General features: G+C 39.8%; 2 protein-coding genes across 2 annotated transcripts; both read left to right on the top strand.

Annotated features, from left to right (window-relative positions):
* The first annotated feature begins 4,773 nt into the window (after positions 1-4,773).
* On the top strand, positions 4,774-10,043 carry tmem244 (transmembrane protein 244). Its single transcript, XM_022737884.1, has 6 exons — positions 4,774-4,867; positions 7,053-7,138; positions 7,263-7,339; positions 8,534-8,659; positions 9,001-9,045; positions 9,331-10,043. The coding sequence occupies exons 1-6, from the start codon at positions 4,775-4,777 to the stop codon at positions 9,426-9,428; spliced, it is 525 nt and encodes a 174-aa protein (XP_022593605.1). The 5' UTR covers position 4,774; the 3' UTR covers positions 9,429-10,043.
* A 444-nt stretch (positions 10,044-10,487) lies between these two features.
* fkbp6 (FK506 binding protein 6) lies at positions 10,488-14,051 on the top strand. The gene is made up of 9 exons (XM_022765409.1): positions 10,488-10,562; positions 11,403-11,520; positions 11,622-11,711; positions 11,819-12,021; positions 12,271-12,390; positions 12,532-12,729; positions 13,074-13,183; positions 13,479-13,575; positions 13,807-14,051. The coding sequence occupies exons 1-8, from the start codon at positions 10,488-10,490 to the stop codon at positions 13,558-13,560; spliced, it is 996 nt and encodes a 331-aa protein (XP_022621130.1). The 3' UTR covers positions 13,561-13,575; positions 13,807-14,051.

Genomic DNA, 14,051 nt, shown 5'->3' with positions numbered 1-14,051 from the left:
TCCTGGTTGCCTTAATGCGTAAAACTGTCGCTATTCCGGTTTTCGCGTCTAAAAACTTGGTTTCACGTCAAGAACGAAGGAAAAGAAGCAGCAAGCTGTTGCGTTTTGAGGAAAATAGCGGGCAGTGTACACCAGCCAGTAAAGCGTGTTTTTATCCCTCTCAGCCGGAGAGAGACGCGGCAGCTCCATCCAATTCCTCCAAAGCGCTTCTACGCTTGTGGGAATGTGAGAGGCTTCCTCACATGTGCGTGTGTGTGGGGGGGAGAGAGAGAGTGAGAGAGCGATGGGGGTGACTGGTTTGCATGCTGGGAAGGTAGTGGTTGTGTATGCATGTGTGTATGTAGTGTGTGTGTGTGTGTGTGTGTGTGTGTGTGTGTGTATCTGTGTTTATGGAGGGAAGCGAGGCACTGTGCCATGCTTTTCTTGCATGTGTAGGGCGCAGATGATGAGGGGATGACTGATATTCGGGGACAACACAGAGAGAGGTCTTGCTGATGTACAGCAAGGAGAAAAAAATGGATCATCTTGTGGTGTTAAATGTATTTCTATGAGAGCAATAAGCAGCAGGGTTTTGACTACAGTATTAGCAAGAAAAGTATGTTTTATGTGTCTGACAGCAGCAGCGTTGGCATAAGTTACTCCTGGTGTGTTCATGTGAGATATACATCAAGACCTCAGAGGTTAGGAGTTATTAACAATCTCTGAGCGCTGTGTTTTTGTCCAGTTTCTCTGTCTCCACACACACACACACACACACACACAGAGGGCAGCAAAAATGTTGCAGATGTTGGCATGTGTGTTATTTCCTGTATTTACTTGCTGGAAGTTACTCAGTGAAAGTACATGAGCTGGAGCGAGGTAAGCAGAATGTAAGACAGACATTTGGGCAGATTTTTGAGCAATAAACTATAAGTGTGTATGTGTGTGTGTGTCTGTATGTGTGGGTGGTGTGTGTGTGAGAGTGAGACAGAGGGACTATTATTTGTTCAGATGGCTGAGATTAAGTTGGTAAGAAATGAACACCCTGAGGGCAGAGTCATATAGCTGAGCATGTGCACACAGAAGAAACACTCAGACACAATCATTAGGACACTCCTGGACCTCAAACCTTGACCATGACATGCCTAACCTTAACCCGGACCATATGTCTTATTATAGCACCCACTCTGTACCACACACACTAACAATGACCCCGTGGAGTCCTCAAGCATCAACACTTCCCAGCTCTTTCTGTTTTTTTGTGGTCTTGACGCACAAGCTAATGCATGTGGCAAGACTTATACAGTACCAGCAGCTAGTTGAGGTTCATGTTGAAGTCGAAGTATCCCTGGTGCAGTGGTCAGTCGGTTGCTGTATTTACATTCCATAAAGGATCGAAATGAAAACAGAGTAGATAGGGGCAGAGAGAAACAGAACGACAGGAAGACGGCAAGAGCCGAGATGCGGAGAGAGAGAGTGTGGGAGAGAATGGCGAGGAAAAACAAAGCCTTATATTGTTGACGGTCACATTTTGTGTTTACAAGCCCACTTGGGATTATGGAATTTGCAAAATGTGTTGGCTTTTTGTGTTATAGGCTACTTATTGTAAGCAGTTGTGGTCAAGAGTCTGCAGCTCAATTATTAAAGGGAAGCTTTAGTCGAGAGGAAAGAGGGGGAGGAGAGAAAATGGGGAAGATGGAGGACAGGGGAAAGAGGGAAGACTTGGGGAGGAAGGACAAGCAGAGGAGGTGAAAATAAGAGAGGTGTGTTTCGAGTATTTTTGATCATTTGAAATGAGAGTATGTCAGTGGATGAAAAGATGATTGACAGGCCAGGGGAGTGGTGAGAGCCAACGGGAGGTTTACAGAGGTAATTTCAGGTTTAGGGATTGGAGAATTGTCCAGAGGAGGAAAGGAATATGTTAGACAACTAGTGATTATTTTCATGATATATTAATCATTTGTTCTATAAAATGTCAGAAATCAAAGGTGAAATCTTGTTTTGTCCAAAACCAAAAAAAACTGTTCAAACCCAATGATCAAAATACATGTTTTTCTCTCTTCGTCCTGGAAACCCTCTCCTCTCTTCCCTTCTAGTTAGTGTTGCCTATTTTTGTATCTTGAATGAATTACGAGGTCTCACTGTGTTTGTGGGACATAAAAGCCTGTACTACACACACACAACACACACACGCGCTGAATGGAAATTGCATCCTCTCAGCTCCTACATCACTCCATGCTGACATGTAGGTCAATGATCCGCTGTGTTCTCTCCCCCTGTCTGTGTGTTGAACTGATTTTGAAAAAATTAAAAAAGAAAACGCATCATGAGAAGATCAGTGTGTTCATTTCTCTGCCTCCATGGATAAATCACAGATTGTTTAAACTCGCTCCTGAGTTGTAAACAGACTCTCTAGGTACAGGAGCTCACTGTTGAATTGTCTTTATCAGTCCCATTTTTTCATACTTCATAGGCTTTGAACTGGCAGCGTGTTTCAGAGAGGTTTCTAAATGTACTGCAACTGTTTCATTTGTTTTAACTTAATTTTTTTTGAAGGAAACAGGCTGCCAGTATTATAGCTTATTTTATTTTGACTCCTTGCAAAAATGTTTGTCATTTGAGGTTTAGTGCGAGCTTAATAATTCATAAGTCCTGCAAATGTTTCACTGCTCTTGTTATTTCACCCCTGCTAAGCTTGGGCTATGTGGTACTGAGACAAGGATTTAGGGTCACCATGGTGATAATGTGTTTTTGAAATTGTCATGTTTATCAGCTGGTCTAATTCTCTTCAAGGGTAACAAAGTCTACCTAATAGCGCCTCTAAAGCTCACTAATACTAACATTTATATCTCATTGATTTAATCTCTACAAAAAAACAAAGTGTAAAAATGACATATCACTGTTTACAGGGAGGCTTATTTCCTGGATTTTGTTAGCTTTGAACAGAGCAAGGCTAGCCTTTTCCCCCTGCCTCCAGTCTTTAAGCTAAGCTAAGCTAACTGGCTGCCCATATTTATCATACAGACGTAAAGAGTAGCATCAGTCTTATCATCTAACTCAGCTAAAGCACGTATATATGAAAATAAAACGTTGAACTTTTCTTTTAATCCCAGTTGTTGAATGTGTGCAATCCTATCTGTCAGCATCTGTTGTCATTACTGCACTTACACAGAGGAAGGAACGACACCACTGCACGATAATGAAAGGACTTTAACATCAAAGTAAAATGAATCATTGATCCAATATCTCTCAGTCCTATATTGGAAAAGCATATTGAGAGATATGTATGATTAGTTTCCTCTGAGCTTTATAGTAAAAAAAAAAAACCAGACCACACACACACACACACACACACACACACACACACACACACATATACTTGGAGAAGAATAGTTATGACGTCTTGTTCTGCATGTGCCCTAACTCCTGTGCTCTCCATCACTATGGTTACAATGATGCAGGTTACGTGGTACCCCACACTCATACAAAGGCACACGTGCATATACCTTACCACACACACACACACACACAGACATAGAGACATGCGCAGGCTGTGACGCTGAAGAGTTGAGTTTCTTTAGCTATTTTTGGAGGCAGACAGGAAATGTTGAACTGTCTTCGTGTCTGCATTGACTTTGTCTCCATCGCTTTCTTCACTACTCTCTAGCTCTCTTTTCACCCCCTTGCTCTTTATTTTCATGAACAGATGATGGATGATCAGCAGCTGAAAGCTCTCTCTCTCTCTCTCTCTCTCTCTCTATTCATCTCTCTCTCTCTCTCTCTCTCTCTCTCTCTCTCTCTCTCTGTCGCTCCGCTTCAGATTCTCCCTCTGTTCTGTTAAAAAATAAACACAGAGGAAAATGATTTATGACGCTTATATCAGAAATCTACATTTGAATGGTGCATCTTATCTGTTGCTTCCAGTCCTGTGAATGTGGCGTTCTTGTTGTCATTGGTGGAGCTGTTCTCTCTGTGCTTGTGAGTCTGTGCTACCGCCTTGTGTTCATGTGAAGAACTGCTAGAAAGATGTGTAGTAGGGTCGTTCTTGATGTTTTGATTGCATTACAAGCACGACACACCTTCAAAATACATGTGAAGGTCATGTTAAGTTGTTGTGTGTTGGTATCAGGAGCTCAGTCAGTTGATTTTGTTGTGGAAAATGTCTTTTTTACACTACAGGGTTGCAACAAGTATTTCCATAATTAGTCATGAATTGTTGTGTCCATAAAATTTTGTAAAATTGTGAAAAACTCAAATCACAGTTCCCCAAAGCACAGGGTGATATATTCAAATAGTTTATTTTCATCCTACTAAAAGACAAAAGACAGCTCTACTTTATACCCACAAACTGTTCTCCTGCTTTATGCTTTTACTTTGGAGAGTGTATTTGTAGGAGATGAAGCAGTAACAGAAGGATGGAAGGGAGAGGAGAGGAGAAGGATGTGGTGGAAGAAAGAAAACAAGATAGACACAATGGGAGACCTGAAAAAGAAGAAGGATGGTAGAAAGAGGAAAGAGTTGAATGACGTGATGGAGGGATGAGAACAGAAGGGACAGCAGCGCCTCCTGAAGTATTGAATCTCAAAACCAGTTTCCTTCTTTTGGATCATGTGTATTTGAGCACACCTATACTAGACTATGTTCAACTTTATCCCTTTTGGGATTTACTCAGTACTTACTTAGTAGTAATCCCATTTCTTCTAATCCCCACACCCACCCTACCCCGAACATGCTCTCATACACACAAACACAACACATGTAGCCTAGATACTCTCATATAGACCAGCAGCCATTCATGTTGTTGGACTACTGCTGTCGTTGTTGTGGATTCACACTCATAAAACGCCATGGACCCTTCTCCCTCAAGACTACACCCAGTGATACCTGGGTAAGGACACTCTGTACAATGTAGGAAATGTGCTAGGAGAGAAAGTTACGGTCTGTCGTTGTAGTCGCCTGTAAGGTGGCAGAGGCTCAATGCACAGCAAGGGGTTTATCAATATGTCTAATAGAGATAATTTGGTACTTGGTAACCAAATGTACTGTCTGTTTTCATAGATTTTTAACATTAGTAACCTAATCCACTAGATTACTTGAAGACAATGTAGTATTTACGGAGCTGCCATTGTTTAGGCTTTACTTCATCTGCTGCATGCCGTTTAATGGAGTACAACAGGCAATTTATTCCAGTTTGTTGACTGGTATTTGAATTATGTCATCCTCGTTACAGTTATACTCAGCATTTAACTGTGTAGTTTATAAGGTTTGTCTCAAGTAGACTGTTGTTTCTTACTTCCATGGTTTTCAGTAATCAACCAAAACTCAACAGGGCTGAGCGGGGAATTTGAAGTCTCAAACCTGTCTTTTTTTTGTTAAAGTACTGTCTGGTCGGAAGATGACAAAAACACACCAGAGAGTTAGCTAAGGTGTTTAGCTGTCTCTGAGGGTATTAGCATGAGCTCAGCTACTTTCCTGCTTTCAGACACACCCACATCCTGTCTGGTCAGGGCACAAAAATAGATCCCATGTGGCTCCAACTGAGCTGGCCAAATTAAATGTGGGCCACAGTTTAAAAACAAATCACAATTTATAATCACCGCCTCAGGATACAGACATGAATTCCTGTGATGTTTTGTCACCTCTATTTTCCAGTAACCTGGAGTAGGAGAGGAGGAGGCAAAAAGTAGTACAGGAGGATGAAACTAAAGTAGTTAATGCACCTTAGCATCATAAACGAGACAATGTCATGTCAACAGATAAACTCTAAATGAAATGCTATAGTCATTAGTGCTGAAACAGTTAGTTGATCACTTGAATCTACGACCATGCTAATGAATTTGGGAGGTTGTAATTAGGCACAGTGATGCTTTGAGTTAAATGTGAATGTCAACATGCTAACATGCTAATATTTAGCTACATTTGCATGCATACATTTGCTACTACAACGTGCAGCTGAGGCTAATGAGAATGGTCATAAACCAAAGTATTTGACACTCACTATTTTCTTCCATTATAAAAGCGAAAACATAAACCAAATAATAATAAAAATTACAGATTAATTAATAAATGAAGACTTAATAGTCACTGCTCATCATGACATGTAACAAGATCTCAACTCAAGTGCAACACATTTGGAGAAATGTGTAGTGAAAGTTGTTCTTTCATCTTATCTGTGCTCTCTGTCACAGCAGGGAAAGCACAGGTGTAACTAATAAGATTAACGGTATCTCCATTCCTTTAAGGTGTGACAGTGAGCCAAGTATTAGCCAGCGCGCAGGCCCCAGCACCGGCGCACCTGACTGGAATGCAGCCCATTATTAATGTAATTAGTCACACCTGTGTTTGACAACCCCAAATGTCAGCTGTGACAAAAGGTCTCTTATCTCTCCTCCGAGGGTGTCATGTAACTCATTTCCCTTAAAGGCTGCAGTTAATCATCTATGAAAGGAGACTTTAGCAAGCAAGCGCCGACTGTCTGCTGCTGTCTGCTGTCATGAGCGTTAGTTTTCTGGGTCATGAACAGAAGGAGGAAATGGAGGAGAGAAGCAGCTTTGCGACACATGAAATGTAGAGTTTTCTATTCAGATTAAAAACACTGGCATAAAGGTTTATGTTTCTCTTGGTCTTTATAGTCTCTCTCTCTCTCTCTCTCTCTCTCTCTCTCTCTCTCTCTCTCTCTCTCTGTTATTGCTTTGTTTATATGAAGCAAGCATCGCCACAGGGGGAGGAAGTTCTCATATATGTAATTGATTCTGATATTTTATCAGCATAAGGAGTAATTATATCTTTTTTCGACAGTCAAATGAAGGGAAGATCAAATAACAACTGACTGGCAGTAAGATGTAATATACCATAGTACAATATAAATCAAGTATTAAACGATATCAGCAACTGACTTTATAGATAAGAAAGAGTCTTTTCTGCACTCTCCCTCAGGACGAAACTCTGAACTACAGGAAACCTGCCGCCTTTAAAACACAGCATGTTTTAAATAAAATAAAATTCCTGTGGGGTCATTAAGAGTCAGCAGGTTATAGTATAATGTTTAGTTTTCTGTCCTCTCCTCTCCTCAGGTCGTCCTGCAGAATCTGTTGATGTGCATGGTGTGCTTCTACTCTCTCTACTACATCGTGGTCAGTCTCTGCATCGGACTGCTCAGGTACGCTCAGCACATCAAACACAAACACAAACATTAATTAAACCTACTGGGAGTCAGACCGGCCTAGAAATTTTGCTCCTGTTTGCTGCTTGTGCACATTTTTTTCATCTTGTTGTGTCTCTAGGGTTCACGAGATCAACAGCTTGTTGGCTCCGTTTGACTACACAACACAACCGTCATGGCAGAACCCCAAGTACCTGGGTGAGTATCAGAGATGGAGTAGAACCAAGTACATTTACTCAAGTATTGTAAAATATTAAGGTAGTATTTCAGTTTTATGCTACTTTTTAATACTATCTCACTACATTTCAGAGGCAAATATTGTACTTTTTACACCACTCCATCAATTTGAAAGCTGTTCTTTGGCAAATTCCGGTTTTACAAACAAAATAATTAATCAGTTTGTAAAATACGACACATAATTCTGTATTAACCTGCCTGACAGTACCCTCACCTCCAGCCCAACAGCAGCTACACTGGAGCTTTTCCTTCTACCAAAGTATTGTTATCTTGTAGTATCTTTGACTTAGTGAAAAATCTGAATCCGCCTTCCACTGCAGTTGTTTGTTTGTCTGACTGATCTGTCTTCAGTGCAACAAGGTTTAGAGTGAGTGAGTTTGACTAATTGAAGACATCTCAGTTACTGTATATTAAGCATTTTGCTGCCTGTCGTGGTGGGAATCTGGACAAGTCACAATCTGATCCTGTATTGTCAGGTGTATAATGAGCTGAGATGACAAGGATCTGTGAATGTCAGTTATTAAATACGCTAAGTCAAGTCCTGTTATGGTTTAAAGTTCAAGTAATTCTACGCATCTTTTGGCGTAGTGTCATATGTGGTGTCATATCACTCCTAGTGTAACTTTCTTCCACTTCAAAAAACACGTTTTATCCGTGGTGTTTATCAGAACAGACATTATGATAGCAGGAAAAACACAAGTGTAATTAACAACATAAATTAATGATGACTGCAATCCAATTAAGTGTTTCAGCTCCAGAGCTCTGATGTAATGCGTGCTTTCTCCTGCAATGAAAAGTCAAATATGTCTGCTGTGGAAAAACATCTGTTAACATAACACTAGTACAACATCATCACAACTGCACCTAACCTGAGTCAGCTAATAGTATTGTGATATTCATGTAAGAGACTCATATTTGATAGAAGATAAAGAAATCTCTATTTTTGTGTCACATGAACAGAGAGATTCCAGTCGCTTCCCAATATCAAGAGCACTGATGAGGAAAATATATTTTTATTGTGTCTGATGTGTTTCTTCCTGTTGTAAACTATGATAACATATATAATATGATATGGCAGTTAAATGTAAAAGTAAACCTACAGACAGAATACAAGCGAAGAGCAACTTTAACATATTTTTCCCCCTCTCCTTCCAGTTGGTGTAATTTCCACAGAAGTGACCTATGTTTTAGGAGGGCTGGTGTTTGCCTGGATCGTAGAGGAGTGGGTCTGGGATTACGCTATAACTGTCACATTGCTGCATGTTGCGATGACTGTGGCAGGTAATCACACACACAGACACACATACACAAAGTGGATCAATAGAGCGGAACAGCTGATAGGATTGGAGGCCTGGTTATGTAACCGGATGTAGTGGCTGTAGTTCAAAGTTTACAGGCACTAGACATTTATGAATCCACCAGCAGATTCAAGTAAAAGAATACAAACTAAAATCATTTTCAAAAATTAAAATTGAAAGACGCCCAAACATCTTAAACCTGCATCCTTCTTTTGTGTGTGTTTCACTCTTGGCTAAAGTGACTGTGTGGATCTGTTCAATGAATTTTATGGACAGTAGAGTGTGGGCTACATTTTACACAGTTTCTGTGTTGTATGTTTGCAGTGATGTCAGATTTCCCTTCAGCTGAGCACTGGTGGATTGCTCTGGGTAAGTTTTATATTTCTTCCTGATCATCTTTCTGTCTGCGACCCCATGTGTTTCCTTATCTGTCTCCAATCCCAATTGCAGAACACGAAAAACTCCACCATCTGTTACTCTCCAGCTCCTTTCAATCCATCTAAGATAGTATTTTTTCCTGTTCCCAGACTCTCTATTGCTCACTTCCTGCATGCCTTAGGATTCAGGCTTCTTGAGGACAGCTGCTGCTGGCCTCCAAGCCTTCCTTTGATTGATCCCTTTCTTCTTGTTTATTTAATCTCCCACTCTCTGCAGGTTCAGGCCTGGTGATGATGATATTCGGAGGACAGCTCTTGGCCTATAAACTCTTCAGAAGCAACTTTGTCTATCCAGCTGAACTGCAGAACTTCTAATGAACACAATGAGAAAAGCTTTTAAATTGCTTACAGGTTAATCTCATGTCTGGTTGCATCCCAGTGAGTTCACCTTGCAAGGTTCATGAACACTAAAGTATATCTCTCAAGATGCACTTTGACAGCTAGATAACTGTTCATTAACTTATTGTCCTTGTACAAATAGCTCATATACTATTTAACAGTGTTTTTTGTACCATATTCTGTACAGTTTGAATATTGTTTTATATTTTTTCTTTACAAACTTCATACTGTAACAAAATGACACCTTTAGCATTCGGTAAAAAGCCTGGATTTTACAGCCATAAAATATGTACTACCAGAAAATCTACTGAGTGATATTTTTGCAGTAGTGATTAAAGTCAGCTATTTCCCATCAGTGTAATATTTAGAATGTGTTACATACTAGTTCTGTCTATAGTGTAGTAGTCTGATAAAGAAAATAACAAGAAGAAATCACGTCAAATCTGTGCCACATGTGGTCAGAAAACTGAACAAATTCAAATCCTTTGTAACCTGATCTCCTCATACTTGTCTAAGTGTGAGTGGATTCTGTTGGTTTCATGTTTAGGTGCTATGAAAAGGTCACATCTACACCACAAATAATGATTTTAATGCTGGTTGTATATATTAGTTAAAATCTATTGGATTAACATTAAATAATTCGTGCAAAAAGATTGCATTGTGTGTATCAGTGTGTTGACTTCAACCATTTGGACATCTCCCCACAAAGGCATAGGCCTCAAGCTACAGATGTATGAAAAAAGACAAGAACAGTTCAACTATAATTTAAATTTTTTTTTTTTTTTTTAATCATATACTTTATTTAGAAATGGCTGATCATGGCTGATCATCAGCTGATATTGATTGTAGTAGCAGCAGTAGTAGTAAACTCGGGGTGTCTGGGATTCGGCCTGCCCACAGTTGAGTCACATTTGTCATCAAGGTGTCCTGACCCACCTGAGAGAAAGAACAAAGCAGGCAATTGTAGTTTCAGTTTGAATTACCCGCTTTGTATGGAATATTTCTAACAGCAGCAGTAATTTATACATCGGTGAAATGTCAGGCAACGGGTTAATATCCAGTATCCGGAGGTTAATAAACACTGAGGAGCGGCTGAGGACGAGCAACCCCGTAAGCTAAAACATGTTTCTTAGCTAGCTAGTTAAATGCTAATGCTAATGTTGACATTAAAAAAAGACAGATATCAAAGTTTCAGTCTGTAGGAGAGGCAGCTGTGGCTCTAGTTCAGCCTCTGCATTACACAGACAGTTTCCAAACTAAAGGAAATGTCAGCCATTAAAAACAAAATCTCAGAATTTAGTTACACTACTCATAAATTTCAGTATCAGTCAGTACCTTAACGACAGATAAAAATGTGCCTTGTCGTCGGTGTGAAATGCGGCATTGTTGAATTATCTCTGGTAACGTTGTTGGTTTAGGATGTGAAGTTTTGTTAAAGCCGATATATTTCAGCTCAGTCAAGCATCTTACTCACTGATGCGACACCGGGGATTTAGTGCAGCAACATCATCAGACTTGAATGTTAAAGTCATTAGTTGAGGTCATTGTTGTTACATGAAACCAATAAATGGCTACTTCAAGTTCCTGTGGAGCTGCTTAGGTTCTTAAAAAAATACACACATACATACTGTATGTGCACCAAGTAAATTTTGCACAGATAAATTCTGTTGTAAACAATAACTCATCTATCACAGCAGCATCAATCTTGTGAGACAAACAACAAAACAACATCAAAAGGCTGCACTTTCCACTGTGCAATGATGTTCACTGATGTTTCCATTTAGTTGTATCCATATGTTTTGAGAATGATTAGAAGAACACTAGCCACACACTAATAACTAATGCAGTGGTTAATACTTATGAGCTTAAATCCAACTTTACTCATGATTGACTTGATTGTGAAAATAGTGTGTACACATCTCAGGGCTTTTTTTTTCTTCTATTGTCTAGAGTCCGTTTGACCATCTACGCCTGCAGATGGATGACATCTCTGGAGACGGAGGGATCCTGAAGGAGGTGGTCCAGCCTGGAGAGGGCCCACCTGTACCCCAAAATGCTTCAGTATTGAGTATTGACAAGTGCAGTTTTGTTCTATAAACTCTTGACACAGTTTTTCCCCCACATGTTTTTGTTCTGTCATTACCTCTCTTCATTCTTTTTCTTACACAGTCCATTACTCTGGTTTCCTGGAATATTCAGACCAACCTTTTGAAACCACCACAAACCTCAAATACCCGCAGATGATGAAGTTAGGGAGAGGTCAGAAATTCTTTTTCAAGGTTCAAATGAATTTTCCTGTTAACCTATAAAAATAGTGGTCTCCAGGAGAACTTTTCTCACTGATTGAAAAATGATTGCTCAAACAGATGTGACACTGGCTGGACTGGAGCTGGGTCTGCTGACCATGCAGAAAGGAGAGTTCTCTCGTTTCCTTTTCCAGCCCCACTATGCTTACGGGGACATGGGTTGTCCTCCGTTCATTCCTGCTGCTGCTGTGGTTCTGTATGAGGTTCAGATCCTCGATTTTTTCAACTCAGGACAAGTGGACGACTTTGTCGCACTGAGTCCGGTAGGGAGACTGCAGGTGCCCTGTTGTTATTGTTGTTGGGAAAACTAAGAAATCTTATTTTTGCCTCCAGAAGCCCATTATATATGATGATGCACCTTGACATTAATTCCTTTTTAGACTTTTATTAGCCTATAATTTATTCCACTTTAAATAGTGCTTTTATTTTCAAAAGCTGGTATAATAAATAATCAGTATTTGTGTTTGTATAGTTGGTCAGTTCACATTGCTTTACGTCTTTTCTGTCTTCAGGAGGAGCAGAACACTGCTCCTCTGTCCACGCTTCTTGAAGTTGTCAACACACTACGCAGCTTTGGCAACCGCTTCTTCAACCAGAGCCGTTATCATAATGCCAAAGATCGCTATAAACAGGTAAATCTTGAAGTGTGGTAAAGATAAAGAAGCCTTGCTCATGTTCATTTTATAAGCTAAAGAGGTTGCTGTGCTTCTGTTTTACATGTGTACTGTTCGAGGTAAATGTATTTTGTATTGGGTTCTCTGCTTGGCAAACAGGCAATGACGCTGCTGGGGAGCAGGGAATCCCAGAGTGATGCAGAGAAGGAGAGGATCAAGACAGCTGTGCTGCCTCTATATCTGAACCTTTCTCTCACTGAGCTCCGTCTGGACAGCCCGCACAAAGCCCTGAAATATGGCAACAAAGCCTTGGAGATAGACTCAGCCAACACAAAGGCTCTTTTCCGCTGTGGACAGGTTGGTCTGGGCTTTTGTTTGTTTTCCAAACCATCAGATAAAAATCCCCACAGGCCCTGAAGTGCACAAGATTAAATGTTGGTTTGACACAGGCAAAAGATATATTCAGTCCTTGGAGCATTTTTCAAGTTTACGATGAATGATAAATTGCCAATGACAATGAAAAATGAAAAATTGCTAATGACAAACATTTTTGTTATTCTCATGTAACATCTTCCTAGATGTTAAATATATTATTTGGTCTGGTTTTAGATATAACTATATATCATGTGCGGCCTCCTCCTCCATGCTCATACTGTAAATAAAGATAAGTCTATTGTTCACACTGATGTCATGTCTGTCAGGCGTACCTGGAGCTGCATGAGTATGAGAGCGCCCAGGATTGCCTCATAACTGCTCAGGCAAAGAGACCCTTTGACAGTGACATTAACAACCTCCTGAGGAAAGTGGCGATGTGAGATCAACTTCTGTTATGTATTTACAATGAATTCTGTTGTCTGTGCTTTGTTTTGCAGCCACACGTATAAGTTATTGATCTTGTATTTTAAATGCACAAGGCTGCATATTAACTTACTTATAACTGTTACATTAATTTAAAGCATAATTATATTTTCATTTATAGCTTAGACTTTAATATACAGCACTTAACTTTACATATTCTTAGTGTTAGGTACATCTGATGTTTTTGTTTAAAAGCTAGCCTTAGCCCCAAGCTAACAAGTTATATATAAAAAATGTAAATTTTCTAGGTCTTATAAAGACAGCTTGGACAAACAGAGAGACATGTACTCAAAGATGTTTCGAGACTTGAGGGGCCCAGTGAAGATGTAAATATGAAGAAAAAAGGTAAGAAATCCTGCTCACTAAACCCGCCTGGGGTTAATGTGCGAATGCTAACATAACACTGGTAATTGTTGTTTGATGTTGCATAAAACATAGAATGAGGTGCACAGATTTTACTGTCCAGCACAATAGTAGATATTAATTTAACTCAAGAATGCAGATGGATAAACCAAGTGTCATCTATCATCTGTTCAGAGAGACTCACCCGATGAATAAAGTCATTGTGTGTTGCAGAGGGCAGAGCAAAGAGCAAGCTTCAAGGTTCAACAGCATGTTTTCTGTCCAGCACTGATAATTCTGAAAGTTGCACTTTTTTGTTGTTTTTGCATATGTTTTGAATGTTTTCATGCTAAAAAGATGTTTTGTTAATTTCCTTTAAAAGAATCAGTTATTTACGAATATCTGTTAATAATGTGGCTCAAGAGTAGTTTTCCTGTTTGGAGATATGCTTTGCAGAATTTGCTTTCGCCTCAAATATT

Source organism: Seriola dumerili, unplaced genomic scaffold (assembly GCF_002260705.1).
Source record: "Seriola dumerili isolate Sdu_G_001 unplaced genomic scaffold, Sdu_1.0 BDQW01000025.1, whole genome shotgun sequence".
NCBI classification, from domain to species: Eukaryota; Metazoa; Chordata; class Actinopteri; order Carangiformes; family Carangidae; genus Seriola; species Seriola dumerili.
The sequence above is the reverse complement of the archived record's forward strand: the minus strand, read 5'-3'. Positions and strand labels throughout refer to the sequence as shown.

Excerpts from the sequence above, each read along its gene's own strand:
- tmem244 (XM_022737884.1), top strand. The coding sequence starts at position 4,775 with ATGTTGTTGGACTACTGCTGTCGTTGTTGTGGATTCACACTCATAAAA. Across the intron at positions 7,340-8,533 it reads GCAGAACCCCAAGTACCTGG|TTGGTGTAATTTCCACAGAA; the intron begins GTGAGTATCAGA and ends CTCTCCTTCCAG. Across the intron at positions 9,046-9,330 it reads GCACTGGTGGATTGCTCTGG|GTTCAGGCCTGGTGATGATG; the intron begins GTAAGTTTTATA and ends CACTCTCTGCAG.
- fkbp6 (XM_022765409.1), top strand. The coding sequence starts at position 10,488 with ATGTCAGGCAACGGGTTAATATCCAGTATCCGGAGGTTAATAAACACT. Across the intron at positions 12,022-12,270 it reads ACTTTGTCGCACTGAGTCCG|GAGGAGCAGAACACTGCTCC; the intron begins GTAGGGAGACTG and ends TTCTGTCTTCAG. Across the intron at positions 12,730-13,073 it reads CTCTTTTCCGCTGTGGACAG|GCGTACCTGGAGCTGCATGA; the intron begins GTTGGTCTGGGC and ends CATGTCTGTCAG.